The 18,872-nt window shown below is 39.2% G+C and overlaps 1 protein-coding gene across 5 annotated transcripts in view; it reads right to left on the bottom strand.

The window, feature by feature from the left end:
- Positions 1-18,872, bottom strand: part of VPS13B (vacuolar protein sorting 13 homolog B) — a 368,427-nt gene that overhangs the window by 250,261 nt on the left and 99,294 nt on the right. For all 5 annotated transcript variants that reach the window (XM_082235378.1, XM_082235375.1, XM_082235376.1 and 2 more), the window contains exons 18-19: positions 15,230-15,364; positions 12,280-12,453 (exon numbers count right to left, since the gene is read on the bottom strand). In XM_082235378.1, coding sequence (XP_082091504.1) covers positions 12,280-12,453; positions 15,230-15,364 — 309 coding nt within the window. The remainder of the gene's footprint in view (positions 1-12,279; positions 12,454-15,229; positions 15,365-18,872) is intronic.

Below are 18,872 nucleotides of genomic sequence, written 5' to 3'. Positions count from 1 at the left end.
CTTAGTTTCCAGATTCTATCATCTTGGTAGTCCTCCTCTACACACATTCCAGGTTGTCCATAAGGTTCTTAAACTGTAGCGTCCAGAACTGGAGACAGTACTCCAGGTGGGATCTGACCAAGGCAGAATAGATTGATACTATTACTTCCCTTGATTTGGACAGCATAGTTCTGTTGCTGCACCCTAGGATTGCATTCGCTTTTTTTGCTGCTGCATCACACTGCTGACTCGTGTTACGCTTGTGGTCTACTAAGGCCCTTAGATCCTTTTCACATGATCCTTTTTACCTGGCAAGCCAGGTGTCCCTCATCTTATATTCATCTGCAGATTTGATGAGCACCCCCTCAACTTTTTCATCCAAGTTGTCTATAAAGATGTTGAACAACAATGGGCCTAAGACAAAACCCTGCAGCACCGCACTTATACCTTTTTCCAAGATGATGAGGAACCATTAACGAGTACTCTTTGGGTTCGGCAAGTCAACCAGCTACAAATCCACCAAAAAGTTACCTCATGCAGAACACATTTTACCAGCTTCTCCACAAGAGTATCACGGGGGATTTTGTCAAAAGCCTTACTGAAATCAAGATACACTATATCCACAGAATTCCCCTGGTCCATCAAGCTTGCAATTCTATATATATATAAAAGAAATGATATTTGTCTGGCCAGACTTCTTTTTGAGAAACCCATATGGCTCTTAGAAATTACAGCATACTTTTCTGAATGGTCACAGAACAAGTGTTTTATTATAGGTTTTAGGACCTTTCCTGATATAGACATCAAGCTGACAGGTCAGTAGTTACCTGGGTCTTCCTTTTTACCCTTTCTGAAGATGGAGACAAAATTTGCCCATCTCCAGTGTGTAGGGACCTTACCTGTTCTTCAAGAATTCTCAAAGATTATAGACAGAGGCTCTGAGATTACAAATTCCTTTAGTACCCTTGGATAACCTCATTTTAATTCCTATAACTGGATACAAGGTGTTCTGTAGTTAATGGGCAGTGAACTGAGGTGATCACAGTGCCCTCACCCTAATGTAAATAAGCCTAAGTGCATTTAATTGAAATAACTATATATTCCTGACCAAGGGACCTTCAATGAGCAAACACTGGAACTGCCATAGCAGCTGCTGCAACCACATCTAAGGCTTTGAAATGCACCTTTTTAATCATCACTAAGAGCTTTCATCAATACTTTTAATATTTATATGTAGTATGAAACTTTATGAAGAATTAGCTCCTGAATTTGCTTGTTTTCCTGTTTCCTCACTGTTCCTTTTCCCTTTGGTACCACATCTATTTAACTGTAAGCATGTGAGTAAGGACTGGTGTGTGTTTGTTTTTTAATGTTGGCACCTTGGAAACTTGAGCTGTAGTGGCAACATCTCTCCCCATTTACTCTTTCCTCCATTTCCCTCTTCTTTCTATTTGTCTCCCCCGTACTGAATTGTATATCGTAACTCTCTTGAAGCAGAGACCTAACCACTCATACTTAATTGTTTGATAATACAGTAACAATCACAGCACCACTTCAAAAACCTCTAAGTAAATTATTCAACTAATCAATTCCATCAGTGCAAGGACCTCCTTTTGCACTACTGAACCTCCCCCTCCCCTACATGGGCAGCCCAAATCTGCTCCAGATGGTTGGGGAAACCCCTAGAACAGGATTAGGGGGCACACGGGCAAAGAAGAGAGAGAGAACATTGTGTTGCACAAGCATATCCTTGCACAGATGAAATGTTCCCACAGTGCTTCACTGTAGATAACCCTTAGTCACAAAAATTCCATTAGTGCTGCCTAGAGAACAGTGAGAAGGACCTTAAGTGTGATAAGCAGATGCTCATTCATTGAGCTTTAGCCCCACTTTGAACAGATGAGAATACAGAATACATATGAACAGCTGAAGTCTAAAAATCCTTATTATCTGTCTAGAAATCCTTGAACGTAACACAGTTGCTTCTGTCTTTCTGCATCCACTATGTGTACTATGATATCCATAAAGCTCTAACTCTAACGCCTTTAAAGGCTGAAATTATTTGGTATGATGTAAAAAGAATAAGCACAGAGAAACTAAACCATCACATTCAGTTTCCTTCAGGGCTCTCCCTCAGGTAGAAAACGCCAAAAATAATAGATAATAAATATCAGGAATGGAAATCACTGTGGTATGTCATGGAACCAAACGCATTGTTCTACCTCACAAAACACCCAAAATTGTCAAAATTGCTCTACAACTCAAAACAACAAATCAAATATCCTCATTCTGCTTTGCTTGAGGAAATGGACAGACTTGGAACAGCCTGAGTACTTCCAGTCAAATTCCATGACACTGGCTCTCTGGAGATGCAAAAGGAGGAAGAAAATTTGCTTCTGAAGCAAAGACCAAACAGTTGGCCAACCACTATTTAGATAACTTCTTTGAACTGTTTTTCCTTCTTCTGCTTTCCCACTTTAGGGCCAATTTTCTTAAATAAATCCCTTTGAGGAAAAGATTGTATTTTGCACCACACGAAGCACACTGTTGGATATTGAATAGGTACATATTTTCCTCAACTTGTACCATTATTAAAATTATGTGCCACAGTACAATAAAAAACATTGAACAACCTTTTTTGCTCTTATATTTGGCTTTCTAGCTGCCAAAACATTGGCTCTGGATATTATCTTGGTTGCACATGTCAAAAATGACAACTCACTTGTCAAACTTAACTGTAATTGAGTTCAAGTTACTGAAGGAGTTGCTTATGTTTGTAGACAGTCACAAAGAAGAGACAAAGGAGAAGAATAATTATGTAATACGGCCAATTAAACCTTGAAGTTATATAAACTGACCAAGTTCACAACTCAGAATGTGACTAAGGAATAATGAAGCTAGTCAGTAATTAAACTGATCATGTCTCCCTGAAGACAGAAACAATAGACACCAGCTAGTAGCTGACTACTCACTGGAACATTTTCCAGCTGTTTAAAGCAAAGACTTCAGAATGCATGCATGCATCTTATTTTCCCAGGATTTCAAAGTCCACATGCAGGCTGCTGCTCAGCTATTATAAATGAGTAATTCAAGTAGGGCACGACTACATCTTGTATTAACTTAATAAAGATGTTTCACTCCAAATACATTAACATTTGTGTTTAGCCATCCCTATTGGAGGGTCTGTTTGCCTTATATCGTACTTTACTAATAGTGGGAGAAATTAAGATAAATTATTTTTAATTCTTTATTAATTTTAGACTTAAGATTTAAAATTATCTGATAGTTTCATATGTTAAAATGCATTACCAAAAAATCCAAAACACATAACAAGTGTACCATTTTCTTCTGCAAATATTGCCCAATAAATAAACCATCAAAAATTAGTATGCAAGTTGCCAAATATGTGCTAAATTACTTGTTGCATGCAAACAAATTACTACATTTCAGTCAGCAGCATAAAAAAGAGATATATTATTGCTGGGCTACATTGACAAAATATTCACCATTTAAGTAAATGAGAAGCATTAATAACCAGCATGGACTTCAGCACTAAATTTGCTTTTTGAGGTCCTCAAAATGAGTGAAAAAGAGGTGGAATGGAGGGCTTCCCTCGTCTGTCCAATGACTAGAAAATGTTTAGGTTAGAGGGATATAAAGCTTTCATACTCTCAGCAGTTAGCCTTAAGGACTTCCTTGTTCTCTCAATGGAAATAATCAAGTATCTATTATACAATCACAGCTGGAAGGCAAATTATAACACATACAATTCATATGCAGCTGCTTGGATACCAGTTCATGTACAAATATGTACTAAAACAATCATTAATACCCAAATTTAGCAGTAATTATTAATAAGCAGAAAGAGGCAAGGGAATTTGAAAGCAGCTATATCCTCAGCTCCCTCTCAAATATTTCTGCCTCTCACATATATTTTACTTTGCCTTACTGGAGGTTCAAAGCCAAAAGAACCCGAGGGCTGGAGAGTAACACTGAAAAGTAACTGGGCCAATACCTGCATTTGGACATAAGAATAAATGAGAGTTTATCATTACAGGAATGAGTCTAAGGCTCATATACCCCCCACCCGGGCAGAAGCTTTCACATCTGCTGTTGACTAACCAAGTTTTACGTTTCATGCAAACCTAGACCAACTATGGTTAGTCTTAACTATAGATTATTAAAACAAGCTATCTTCAACCCTAGGTTTAAAAAGCTGGTTTGTTTCAATAAACTATCATTAAGACCATTCAGAGTTAGTGTTTGGATAGAATGGCAAACACTGATTAATTGGGAAAAGGAAATGAAAGCTTCTGAATTCCTAAGCACAGCCATGCTAGTGGAGGGGAGAGTCCACAATACCAAGGCTTGCTAAGGCTGGATCCTAACACTAGGTCATAGCACAATGATACGCCTGAATGCAGCCACTGTGTTTACATGCAAAAATTAGCCAGATTTTGGGCCTTATTGCAGTTTACTGTGAATGAGCAGTGTGTTAAGTGTTCACTCCTGCTTTGTCATTTCCACGGCCTGAGCTGGATAACTCTTGCTTCACAAGAGGAGTCCAACCTGGCCATTTTTATTTTAGAGAAAAAGCAGCTGTGCAGTCCCAGTCGGTTTGGCATTAAGGGCGTAAGAACCTTCATTATAATGGGTCCAAACATGTTTAGTTGGAAACTCTTTTCTGATAATTTGAATCCATTGGTTCGGGTATTACACTCTGGAGCAGGAGAAAACAAGCTTGCTCCATCTTCCATGTGACAGCCCTTCAGATATTTGAAGATGGCCATCACATCACCTCTCAGTCTACTCCAAGCTAAACATAGCCAACTCTCTCCCTCCCTGAGGGTCATTCTCCCTGAGCTCATTCTGAGTTTTAGTCCACCTGACCTTCTTCCTGAAAGTAGTAAACATGTGCAATGTTTGGAATGTGAGCTATTTATCTGCCACTCCAATTAATAAGCGTAAGGAATGAATGTGCCTGTTTCTTGTTGCCACCATCTCACTTCTGTAGTAGGAAGTCTATATCAAAAGAGATCTGGTGTAAACTAACCAAAAGACAGGCGCTACCCTTAGTGAAGTACTTTGTGTAGCATTGACCAAAAAGCAGACAAGGGAATGTATCCAAACAGAACTGAGAATCCAGATGTGGAGGACACAATATATTGAATAGCAGACACAGAACTGGAGACACCACTGCTAACATTTTATCAGGTTCCCCACTCCTGTCCTAAATTTCCCACCAGTCCAAACTACAGTGGTACCTTGGAAGTCTAATGGAATCCGTTCAACTTCCAAAACGTTTGGGAACCAAGGCACAGCTTCTGGTTGGCTGCATGAAGCTCCTGCAGCCAATTGGAAGCCGTGGAAGTCATGGTGGACGTTCGAGTTCCAAAGAACATTCGAAAAATGGAACAATCACTTCTGGTTTTTGAAGCCAGAACGCTGGACTCCCAAGGCATTTGAAAACCAAGGTATGACTGTAGTTCCCTCCCTGTCACCACTACTAGCTCATGGAGACAAGCTAAAATTCTCCTCTGCACTTGAATGGCAAAAGGACCTGAAATCCTTCAGGAAGGGACTAACGAGGAAACAGAAAGGCAAGGGAACTTCTAGCTGCCATCATTCTGCAGTTCACAGTGGCTGCATTGGACTTCTCCTTCCCTGCACTTAGATAGCAAAAAGACCAGCAGTCCACAGGGGAAGGCAGTAAGGAACACACAGCCATTGCCAGCAATTGAAGGAATGAAATAGCAGTGGAAAAAGCCTCAATGACCTAATGAAAGCTGCATGGGGTGGGGTGAGGTGGAGAGGATATGCTACCTCAGAGCTATGCTATTTGTTAGAGATGGTAAAAATTGCCTGAGTGTAATTGCACTGTATTATTTCATATATAAAGTGCCCTGTGGGTCCTTATGTATCGTGAAGCAGGATAGAAATTTGATAAATAAATCAAATAAATAAAAAGCACAACAAGGGAAGGGTTTGTACATTTCAGTGTATGGGTACTAGACCTGATCCTGGCAGATTATTGAGGCTACAGCCACTACATTGAACAGGCACAAAAATACAGGTACATTCCATAAAGCATAGAACTACATACACAGAACTGTAGTGAATGGAACTAACTTCCTTTGTCTATAAAACCACCACTATTCCCTGATTAACCAACAGTTGTGCCTACGGAGAAAACTTTGGATTTACACTATAATATGCCCCTAACATAAGGTGGTACACTCAATATGGCAGCAAGTTTAGAAAACTCAGCAGTGGCCAGAGGATTGGAGAAGATCAGTCTACATCCCAATTCCAAAGAAGGGCAATGGCAAAGAATGCTCCAACTACCGCACAATTGCACTTATTTCACACGCTAGCATGGTTATGCTTAAAATTCTACAAGGAAGGCTTAAGCAGTATGTGGACCCAGAACTCTCAGAAGTGCAAGCTGGATTTTGAAGGAGCAGAGGAACCAAAGACCAAATTGCAAAAATGCGCTGGATTATGGAGAAAGCTAAAGTGTTCCAGAAAAACATCTACTTCTGCTTCATTGACTATGCAAAAGCCTTTGACTGTGTTGACCACAGCAAACTATGGCAAGTTCTTAAAGAAATGGGAGTGCCTGATCACCTCATCTGTCTCCTGAGAAATCTCTATGTGGGACAAGAAGCTACAGTTAGAACTGGATATGGAACAACTGATTGGTTCAAAATTGGGAAAGGAGTACGACAATGCTGTATATTGTCTCCCTGTTTATTTAACATATGCAGAATTCATCATGAGAAAGGCTGGGCTGAATGAATCCCAAGCCGGAATTAAGATTGCAACAAGAAATATCAACAACCTCAGATATGCAGATGACACAACCTTGACGGCAGAAAGTGAGGAGGAATTAAAACAACCTTCTAATGAAGGTGAAAGAGGAGAGCGCAAAATATGGTCTGAAGCTCAACATCAAAAAAACTAAGATCATCCCATCACCTCCTGGCAAACAGAAGGGGAAGAAATGGAGGCAGTGAGAGATTTTACTTTCTTGGGCTCCATGATCACTGCAGATGGTGACAGCAGCCACGAAATTAAAAGACACCTGCTTCTTGGGAGAAAAGCAATGACAAACCCAGACAGCATCTTAAAATGCAGAAACATCACCTTGCCAACAAAGGTCCGTATAGTTAAAGCTATGGTTTTCCCAGTAGTGATGTATGGAAGTGAGAGCTGGACCATAAAGAAGGCTGATCACCAAAGAATTGATGCTTTTGAATTATGGTGCTGGAGGAGACTCTTGAGAGTCTCATGGACTGCAAGAAGATCAAACCTATCCATTCTTAAGGAAATCAGCCCTGAGTGCTCACTGGAAGGACAGATCATAAAGCTGAGGCTCCAATACTTTGGCCACCTCATGAGAAGAGAAGACTCCCTGGAAAAGACCCTGGTGTTGGGAAAGATTGAGGGCACAAGGAGAAGGGGACGACAGAGGACGAGATGGTTGGACAGTGTTCTCGAGGCTACCAGCATGAGTTTGACCAAGCTGCGGGAGGCAGTGAAAGACAGGAGTGCCTGGCGTAATCTGGTCCACGGGGTCATGAAGAGTCGGACACGACTAAACGACGAAACAGTAACAGCAACATGCCTCTAACATAATCTGAAATTGCAACAGGAGCAACTCAGGAAATGCATTGTTTCTCACTTGCTATAGGTAGCTAGATCGCAACATCTCATAACCCTAAAACTGTCATAGATTTTTATAAACTAGCAGATGCAGAAGTGATTTGGGGCTGAACAAGGTTCTCTGAAGTACCCAAAGCCCCTTTACAGAGTACAAAAGAAATCACTTACACTTGTAGAAACAACTTAAAGGAGATTATAGCTATTTACATTAGTTAAACCTTTCGAATAGCTATAATTTAATTCTTATGGCTGCTTTTGTTTCTAAATCAGCAAGATTTCATTTTTAAAGTACTGCATTTGCTCATATCCCTTCTGTTTCTCCTATTTAATCTTTATAAATCTGAAATGCTGAATTTGCTGTATCACAATTTCCATAGGAACAGAACATTACATCATAAATACAGAACTATGACCTCACCACAGGATCTGGCAGGAGGAGAACCTGCATAGCATCAGAAAAAACAATTTCTTCAACCCATAAAAGTATCTAATAGCAACTATGAAACACAGACCCTAATTCAGAAGCATACCACAGCAAAGCATGTACTAATTCAATGACTGCTGTTGGAATGCTGTTGTGCCTTTAAAAAGGTTAAGCGTGCGTGTGTGTGTGTGTACCGTATATATTACTATCATCAGGTGCTAGTGCTATATAGTGTGAAATGGCCTGGACACCAAGTACCTTAGAGATTACTTCCCCTTGGGCAACTGACATAATCAGATGGGGCTCTTTTCCTAAACTCTAGACAGACTCGTTCTGTATTGGTCCAGAGCTGGGCTGCATGTGTGTGCATGCACATTGGTTGACAAAGCTGTGAAATTTCTTTTCCCCAAAAAAGCCTATCAAGAAACACCATCAATAATAGAGTGCAGGTTAAACTCTATCTGTTCTGCCACACCTCCAAGGAAAGTAAATGGTGCTACAGCCATTTTATTTAGCATTTATGTGGTCAACTTTCAGTTACTGCCAGTGTATTCTGTTATATTATGTACATTTTTATTATTATTAGTTTCACACAAAATATTATGAGATATTTCCACACAGTGCCATCTGGAAATCTCCCTAAGAGAGACAGAAGCAATTTAGAAATTGTAGATGGCCCTCATTCCTCATGGAGATTATGGACAATGAACTATCAAATACTCATCTTGATATTATTTTTACCTAAGAAAACCCTATGTAAGAATTTAAACTATTTTAAATCTGCTCTTCAAAATTACAAAAGGACATTTTTAAGTCCAACTGATTTCAGAGGGACTTAAATTCAATGAGACTTTAAAATAATTTCTGTTGGCTTCCTCAAACTTTACAGGACTCTTACCAAGCATTCAAAGATAAAGTAATGAAAATATATCAAATTCTGTGGGAAAGATTAAATTATTCCGTGCCCCAGTGAAAGTACCTTGACCACGGAGTACTGGCAGCTATCATAATACTTTTGAAATTATTCATATTAAGATTAAAGACTATTTTGTTCCTCTATTCCCATAACTGACTGGTATGGTAAAGAGATCAATCCCTACTTTCAGATGTAACATCTTTAACATTTGCTCTCTTTCTGTGCCTGTGATTAAATGTAACATTTTGAAATCCCAAAGTTCTGAGAAAAGCATAAATCCTTGTCTCACAGCTGCTGTTTGACTCTGAAAACACATGCATTTTCTTTTCAAGCTTCGGCCATCAAGAAATCCCAACAGACTAGAGCTGGAGAACACCTGTATCTCTTCATTTAGTTCCAATAATGGCATATAAACTTCAAAATTACAAAAATAGATGCTATGTTCAGCTGCAGTTACATTTTGCTCCTAATTCCCGTGAACAAAAATGCTAAGAGCATGAAATCATTCAAGCAAGCTCTGTCAGCAGGAGGATAAGATTTTTTTTGCACCAGAAATCCAGTGGGAACGTGATAGAAAACTGGCAACAATTACAGATAAAGTACATAGTTAAGTCCTCAGGGAGAGAAGAGGAAATGTAACAAGATAGATGGGTATCATTTTTATGCTTTTATGCCCAAATCATAAACGTGAATTGTCTTTAATTACTACAATGTTTTAAAGCATTTAATGTACATTTAAAAAGCCCATCAGTTAATGTATTAAATATTTTGATCATGTGTGTTTACCTAATATATATATATATTTAAAAGCCACACTGTTTTAAGTCTAGACCCTTTTAGAGTTGATGGCATCTTGGAGCTGAATTACGAATGAGAAATATGGGCAACTTCATTTTGCCCTCTCCTGAATGGGAAAAAAAAAGTGAGGCAGCAAACCTGGATTTTATGCCCATCCCTTCCTTTCCAATTAACCCCACTGAACAAAATTAACCTTTACAAAGTATGGAAGTATCAAGTAACATTGTTGTTGCTGCTATAATTTATGTTTCTGCAGATTGCAGTATGGGACTTGTTCCTTATACTTTGGGGGAAAAGTAAAAAAGGTAATATGTGAAATATCCTACCACACCAAATATTATTAGGATGCAGAAAGGCCTAGATTTTCCCATAAAAAATTAAGAAAGAAAAAGAAGTTATCGCTTTGAAAAATATGACCTGTTGCATTGCAAATACTTGAAACAAATTTATAGTGTTGTTTTTTGCATGATTTCTACAGGATTAACAAAAGCAAACAAGATCAAACTTCAACATTACTAAGGAAATATGGCATATAGTTTAATACTAATGCAAAATCAAGTGATTTCTTATTACATTATATATGCACAATTGGGCGATTCCCATGCAATGGACTCCAGTAACTAGGAACAATAGCCACCTTGGAGTGGTGAACAAATTTTCCAAACTACGTACGTAAAAATAAGAAACTTGTGTTTTAGTATCTTATGGTTTGATTTGGTTTATTTCAATCTGCTTTCCCAACTCATTTATTACTTTTACTGTCTCATTCTTTCGGCAAGTAAAACAGTTTCTGAGTCTTCACATTCAAAACTTGTTACAACCAACCTTCCTGATTGCTTTTGCCCTCTGAAAACAGGTGGACAAATCAGGCTAATTTGCAAATATGAAATGCAACATTATGTCTGAGTATGTATGCTGCATATCACTATCCTGAGACCACTTCAGATGGTTAAATGAAATGACAAGGGAGCACTTCCTCTCATCATGCCACTTGGTCTGATCTAAAGGGGGGGGGGCTTCTTTCAAAAACTGGAGGCAGCTCTCAATGTTTAAAGAATATATTGAATTACTAACAAAATATGCTGAGCATGAGAGTTAAAACCAAAGCCTGGCTTTTTTCAGCCAATTAAAATTCTTGGATTCCATCCTCATTTTTCATGCTTGCCCAATTAAGGGGTCTCCATGACATCCTGCAAACGGGTATGATTTCTTGTAAACTGCTTAGAGGTTTCATTACAGTCAAGCGGTATATAAATTTTATTAAATGAATAAACGAAATGATGGAAAGTGGCAAGGAACGGCTCAGAGTTGCCACCCAACATTCAAAATGTGTACAGCTAAAAGCTAAATACCTAGTTTGCACAGAATTCTAAAGAGCTCCTAATAGCATTTCAGTCATTTAATGTAGCAAAACACTTAGACTGTGTTCACATTTTATGCTAAACCATTGTTTAGCACTGCCTGAGCAAGCCTGAGTGAAATATCAAGCTAACTTGCTCCCCATTCCTCTTTCACCTCCCCCACCCCCAGTTGGGAGGAGGACTTTGGTGGAGTTTATTCTGACTGTTACAAATCACTTTCTTAATGTCATGTCTGAACCAGAAATCCTGGTTAGTTTAACAAGTCATCATTATGACCTATGGTTTGAAGTTGACTGCTATGAAATCTATTAGAGAAGAAGGGGCAGCATGAGAGCTCAACATTTGGCTCAGGCTTGTCCACATAGCACTAAAGTAGCTGCCAACCTTTTGGGGCCAGTAGGTCCACCAGGAATTTTGTGAAAGTGTCATAGGCACCAGACACAAAACAGCCGTTGCAGGAGTTTCTGCCACATTTAAGAGAGTAGAAAGAGAGAGAGAAACACAACATTGCATGGGAATGGCCACAAAAAGAAAAGGAAAAAATGCACCTACCTGTAGGTCAGCCACTGCTGTGCTCACTGACAGATAGAAGCTTTTTGCATCCCTACTCAGTTCAGAAAAGAAGGAGGGTAGGTGCCCAATCCTGGCATCCAGTGAAATGTGGGCATGTTTAGGGGTCAGCATAGGAGAGGTCAACCAGTGGAGAAACAGAAACTCGTGTGCATTATGGGTTTCAAAGGAGATTTATTCAAACATTTCACAGGCTTCGTAAAAGGGACTGGAAGGCACACTGGAACCTGCCAGGCAATGGGCTGGCAACCCCTACAGTAAAGCATGAATCATATGCCTTTAAAAAATAAAAGCAGTACAAGGACAATATATATGCAAAGCAACCCTGGACCGTATTAAGATACTATACCTTAGCAGAACACAAGAAGATTCCAATAGTTGGCTTGAATTTCAGCTTTCCAAATAAGATTGCAGTGCCTCTCAACGTATTTCACAAACAATGTGAGAAACATGTAGTTTTCATTGGTTTCCATCGGTTCCCTTAACACTCTTTACCATCCTTCTGAGTACTATATTAGATATAGGAACATAACATAACGAATATTTCTGATAATTTCTGCACTCACCAGAATTGTAGCTGTAGTCTTTATGTTGAGGGATCTGAATTGTGAAGGCAAACAAATCTGGAGCAAGGATTGACTCTGGCTTTCTGCTTTCATTAAGCCATTTGCTGCTGTATAAATCTCTGGTATCAGATGGGCCTTGAATTAAAGGGATCAGCTTCTCCTTTCCACCATCTCCTAAGTGTATTATAACAACAACATTGTGGTTTAGTGAATAGATGTTCAGTGAACCTCAGAGAACTATATAATCACAATGACATTTATTATATTGAAGAAGCCAGATAACACTGCCTTTTCTATTACCAAGGACAGAAATAATCTGCAAGAATAATTTCCAACAAAATGGTCAGAATGTATTAAATAATTTGCATAGGTTAAGAGATGATATCAGTAATTTACCTGCAAACATTTTAAGTATATTCAAAGTATTTCATGGCTATGCTCTATGTTCTATGGAAGCATTAAATTCGTTAAATTTCAGAGCTCAGACTTCAACATATAAAATAAACATCTTTAAATGTTTACTTCTCGGTGTTACTTGAACACATGAGCTCCAGTCATACATGCACTCACTTACAATAGAAGCCTCCTCAAAATTAGTTTTTGGAAAGAGAGCAAAAGTTTCATGAGGAGGCTACTGAAGACTACTGAAGACTTTAGTCCATGAAGACTAAAGGACAAAGATAAGTGAATCAAGTTCAGGACTAATCTGCCAACTGGCCACAATGCTGTGGTTGGTTGAATATAGCCTCAGCCTTATTGACTTTGTAAGGTGGACGGCAATTTCTCTTGAAAGATCACAGAGAACATATTCACTTGCTCCAAATAATTATTATGAATGCTTCCTTCTGCATATGGGACAAACTGGATAAGACAGCTGCTGGCTGCCGCATCCACTTGTCAAAAACTAGGGAAGCTGCCCCAAAGCCAGGAGAAAAATATTTTGAGAGGACTGAGAGACTGTCCAATACACTGCTCTCCTGATCAGCTACATACCTGAACAATACGGAAAACAAGAGAAGGGCAAGGCCAATCACTGCAAAGACTCCAGATTTATTGAAAGATTAGCTTTAAAATGTATCTGAATTCCCAACACATTTGAAATGCCTTCCTCAGAGGACATTATACTGCTGTTTCACAGTGACAGGTCATAGAAAAAACACTGTTCTCCCCAACTTAGGCTGATTTTGCAGTTTTGCCATTTCAATATTGTAACTGGGTGGTAAGCGGCAAACCGTGAGGGTTGACACGGTGTGTAACCATGGCAACATAAACTAACTAGAAGAAAACAGCTTTTTCAATGACTAAACTACTCTATATCCAGTGTCTTGGGGAAGAACATAGGAATGCTGAACATTTTAAAACCAGTTTTTCAATTTTCTGACATAAATCTTATTTATCAATATGGTCAAACTCTGAGGTCGAAGACATAAAATCTGAATGCATTGTTCTCTCTTTGGTATATGTTTTCAGTATGAAACAGTGATTATTTGTAGATTTTACCACTCACTTTTTGGGCTGCTAATACAGAATTGTCTGTACCTCACTTGTTTAAGAGATGCTGTATGTATAATTTAGCATGGATATCCCTAGGGAATAGATGGCCAGACTGGTTGTATCCTCTTTATTAAATATGGAATTACTATGCCCATTGAACAGCCATAGGAGGCTGGCATGTCTAGCCAGCAGATGAAAATGAGCTGCCAAAATTAGGGCTCCTTATTTAATGTGTATTGAATCAAAATGGTGAGATAAGCAACAAATTTTATACTGGTTTTGTCTGCATGATAATAATACAGTGACTTATAAGGTAGTATTATTTGCAGTGGGTGCAACTTAGTTTTGATCACAAATGGTGAATAATAAGTTATTAGTCTGAAGGAATAATTATTTTACTCGATTGATCGTTGAAATGTGCATAAGTCAAATATATTGTTGCAAATTTACCTGAACATTTGTTAATATGCTATAAATCAGTTTTCTTGATTTGCCATAAAAGACGGAAGATAATACTTCAATTATCTCCTTTTGCACAAATTGGCTTTGGCCTTTTTGTCATCTTTCTGCTGTGTGGTGTTGCACTCCTTCTGGTTGCAATTATAGTACTGGCCTCATTTATAGGGGCCTTAGGGAGAAATCAGAAGCAGGGCTTTTTCTTTCCTTTTTTGTACAGCAGCAGCAAATCTACCTAAGGAGTAAATTATAGCAGGTGGTACACTTTCAAGTAGCCATGTTGTTTTCTCTTAACTGGATCCAAAATAGGCTTTAGCAATTGATTCCCTGCCCCTATTTTTTTCTATTATTTAAGTGAATCTTATTTATGGATCATTAATTCTAAGACTACAATCATATTCGGTTAGGGCACTTATAGTTATCTAGTTGTCATTTTCTCCAGATGCATAAATTGGAAGCTCTTACCTGACATTTTGTGATTCTTAGTCCAAAAAGCCACAGGCAAACCAGCATTCAATATATTTAAGCACAGGTACAGAATCCATCCAATTTTAGATATAGGTAATACTCAGCAAAGATCTTACATTCATATGCAAAACAGTTTAAATGTTGTGCACTTCATGTATCTGGCATTATGTAACATTCGAGGAAACAATGTTTCATTTCTTCCCCCAAAAACTTAATCATTATGGAGATGCAGAATTCAATTTCTACACTCGCATTCAGAGTATTATCAAGCAGACTTGATTTTGACCTGTGTTGATTCTGAATGCCTTTAAAATTGTATTGACCAAAACACCTTAACATAGTTTCTTATTTTTTACCTTTGACGATGCCATGCTACATCATCCTATCCTGTTTCTAAAAACAAAAAAATTAAAAATACATCTGATTCATAGGAACAATGAATAAATTCTTGTTTCAGTAACTCTCCTTGTAAAAAGCAAGGCCAATTCTCCTACACAGGCTATAAACTTTTACATGGTCCAGCTGCACATACCTGGGGCTTTGGCACAAATTTTTATTGATCCCATGGTCCCAGAGGCACATTTGACCAATGATGTGCTGCAGTACTTCAATTCAACATTCTGGATTGAGCCCTCAAGAGTTGGCAGGGGATTCTTAGATTTCACACCTAATAAAAGAAAACTGCAAATGTACTAGCCTGCTGAATTTAAATATTTTTATATTCTTTCACCAAGACATTTAAATTTAATTATACTTTAATTATCTGCTTTACAATATTTTTGTTTGGATTCTAAAGATAATTTATTTATAGTATACAATTATTATATGCTTAGATCTATACAAATACCTCTTCTACATAAGAATACAGATCTTTATTATACATAAAAACACAGAACGTTGCATTAAATTAATTAGCTGGTCATATTCATATATGCATTAAACTTTGCTTTCATTGTCATATAAAGGCAAGCCAGGCTCCTCTAGCTCCTCTTTTTAATCCTGTAATTTCAGAGTGTTAAAACGAGTTTTTTAAAAAACCCTCTAAGATTTCACTTAAAACCATTTGGTTCAGTAGCAAAATAAAAATTAAACTTATGCAGCTGAGTTGCACAGCAGGTAACTACACGTGTCATCTTTTTACAGAAACCAAAGTTCAAACTTTGCTTCAGGTCAGCAGTGGAAATCGGTTTGGTGGTCTCTTCTGTCTCCATTTGTACACTCAAGGAGGCTACCACACAGTTTGGCACAACTCAGCGCTTACTGGCAGCTGTTTCTGAAGAGAGACCTAGAACTGCAACGGTGGGGGATGTAACAGGTCACGAGTGCACAACTCTGGCAGTTGCACAGGAAAGCTAACTGAACACCCACCTACATTACATTTGGCTGTATCCATTGCTATTATTTCATAAACGGCAATATTCAGGAAAGCTCCATTAACTCACAGTATCTGGAAAAGTTAGCTTGGGCACCTGTGAGAAAAAGTGAGTTGCAGGGAAGGAGGGGAAATCTCCCTTGTACAAAAGTGGGAATTCCAAACACAGCAGAGCTCTGTTTGTGTAAGTTTCTGCTGCCCAATCTTGAGCAATGCCCCCTTCTTTCTGCAGCCCCTTATGACATGGCACAGCAGGTTACCAGACCCTCTGGACTCGCTTTTTGGGGGTACAGGAGGTTGCAGTGGTAGGAGAGAGAGACTGATTGCACAGGTAGCCTTCTGCTCATCCACCCACTGAATACGATCCACAAGTTGTGCATTGTCTGAAATAAGGGGTGCAGATCATATTCCGTGTTATGTACCAGGAAAACAAAACAAACGAAGGTTGTTGAATAACGTTCAAAAATCCAAATGAATGAAATCTGCTTGACCCTTTGAAGTCGTCATGGCTGACTGTTATATTCAAATGATGCACCTTATCATCCATTAACCACATAAAATAATTGCTCTGTTAAGCCGCATGCTGGACAGGAACAGATTCCCTAACCAGAAAGTACACCTTTTAAAATTTAGATACGAAGTCTCCAGCTGCATACTGCAGAAACCCGTTAGAGAAGCGTACACCCCTCACATTAGCTAAAGTAGGCTGCAGTATTTGCACAGTGTGCAACACTTTTTGCAGTAACACACACCAACTTACTACTTGGTCAACACCACTAATACCAAATGTTGGTTTTCATTTCACATGGTTCTCCAGGCCATATCTTTCCAATTGCTTAATTGGTGTTGTAGCAGATTCATGCACACCAAAGCTGGTGAGTTTGCACCGATTGCTATATAATAAAGGAGTGGGCCTCTTTCCACTATAAACTCTTGTGGCCAGCTGGTATTTAAAAGCTATGGGGCCACATACTGAAAGATGAGAACAGTGCTTTTTCAAGAGAGCCATCCCTGCTGTGGAAAAATAGCATGAGACAATGTAATCAAACACTGTTACAAGGCCCAAGGGAGCAGTTATAAGGCTGCACTACTGTACAGATACCATTTTTATGAATCAAATCCCATTTCAGTAGCAGAGACAAAACAAAATTAGGTGGTCAGTTTTTGTTTGCAATTCAATGCTTTCAGAAGGTGGAGGGGACATCATCATGGAAACTAAAACAGTTGTACCTCGAAACTGGAATGGAATCCATTCCGGAAGTCCATTTAACTTCCGAAACATTCAGAAACCAAGGTGTGGCTTCCAAATGGCTGCAGGAGCTTCCTGCAGTCAAGCGGAAGCCGCATCGGACATTAAGCTTCTGAAAAACGTTCGAAAACCAGATCACTTCCGAGTTTTGACCATTTGGGAGCCGAAAAATATGTGTACCAGGGCGTTCAGGTTCCGAAGTATGACTGTATTTAGAGCCCATGCGGAGAGACCCAGGTTCAAATTTCCACTTGACCGTGAGTGATCTTAGGTCAGTCACTATCTCTCAGCCTTGCCTACCTCATAGGGTAGGATAAACTGGGCGAGGTGAGAGAACTATTTGACATTCTTTGAGCTCCTCTGTGGAACAGCAACATACAAATGCCGTAACCAGAATAAAACTTGATCTCAACACCAAGTAGAAGTAAAATGCCCATGTGTATGTAAAGCTCTGCACACAAAAAACATTCTAAAGCCTCCCAAGGATTGGATAAAAAGCACACAGGAAGCTACCTTATACTGAGTGAGACCACCGGTTCATTTCGCTCAGTATTATCTAGACTGACTGACAACAGCCTTCCAGGGTTTCAGACTGGGGTTTCTCCAAGCCATTCTGGAGATGCTGTGGACTTCATTTGGGAACTTCTGCAAGCTGAACATGTGTGTTCTACCACTGAGTCAAGCCCCTTTTCTCAATGGAGAACATCTAATGTCAAGCATGTCCATATGCTGCTTCCACTGCTCCAGAATCCTCAAGCTCAAGGTTTTACTTGGAATGAATAGCAACCATTTATTTGTACATCAAAAGCGTGCGACTCTTCTGGTGTTCTCAAGGATGGAAGAGGAATCTGCCCTTTTGTGAATATTCTCCCATGTACAATCACATATATGCTTAGTGATTGGAGGTTGCTTACTTTGTCCCATAAGACTTGATATGACACTGAGAACAAAGTGCACCTCATCTTCCTATCTTCAGCTCTGTGCTCCAGATCTTGACCATCCCAGCATTTAGGACAGGCATCCCCAAACTCAGCCCTCCAGATGTTTTGGGACTACAACTCCCATCATCCCTAATTAACAGGACCAGTGGTCAGGGATGATGGGAATTGTAGTGCCAAAACATCTGGAGGGCTGAGTTCGGGGATGTCTGATCTAGGACCTAACTCAGCCTTCTCAACCCTAGGTCCCCAGATGTTCTTGAAGTACAACTCACATGATCCCTCACCATCAGCCGTACTTGCTATGAATGATGGAAGTCGTAGTCCAACAACATCTAGGGAGCTAAGATTGAGAAAGGCTGACCTAGATGGTGACAAAATCCCACAACTGGCTTACATGTATGTATAATACAATAGTGCTTTGCTGAATAGAAGTCTAGATTCCCTGAGATGTCTGGACATGTATTTTAGTCCCTAGTGGAATTAGCATAACAAAACCATAAGACAGTAATAATTATGGGTGGGATTAATCTAATGAGCCCCATCAATGCAAAAACTTCAGCTTGAGCAACACAGCTTTCCCCCTCTCCTTCTCCTCACTCTCCTCCTACAACCC

This window comes from Podarcis vaucheri (genome assembly GCF_965113315.1).
Source record: "Podarcis vaucheri genome assembly, chromosome: 8".
Classification (NCBI taxonomy): domain Eukaryota; kingdom Metazoa; phylum Chordata; class Lepidosauria; order Squamata; family Lacertidae; genus Podarcis; species Podarcis vaucheri.
The sequence above is the reverse complement of the archived record's forward strand: the minus strand, read 5'-3'. Positions and strand labels throughout refer to the sequence as shown.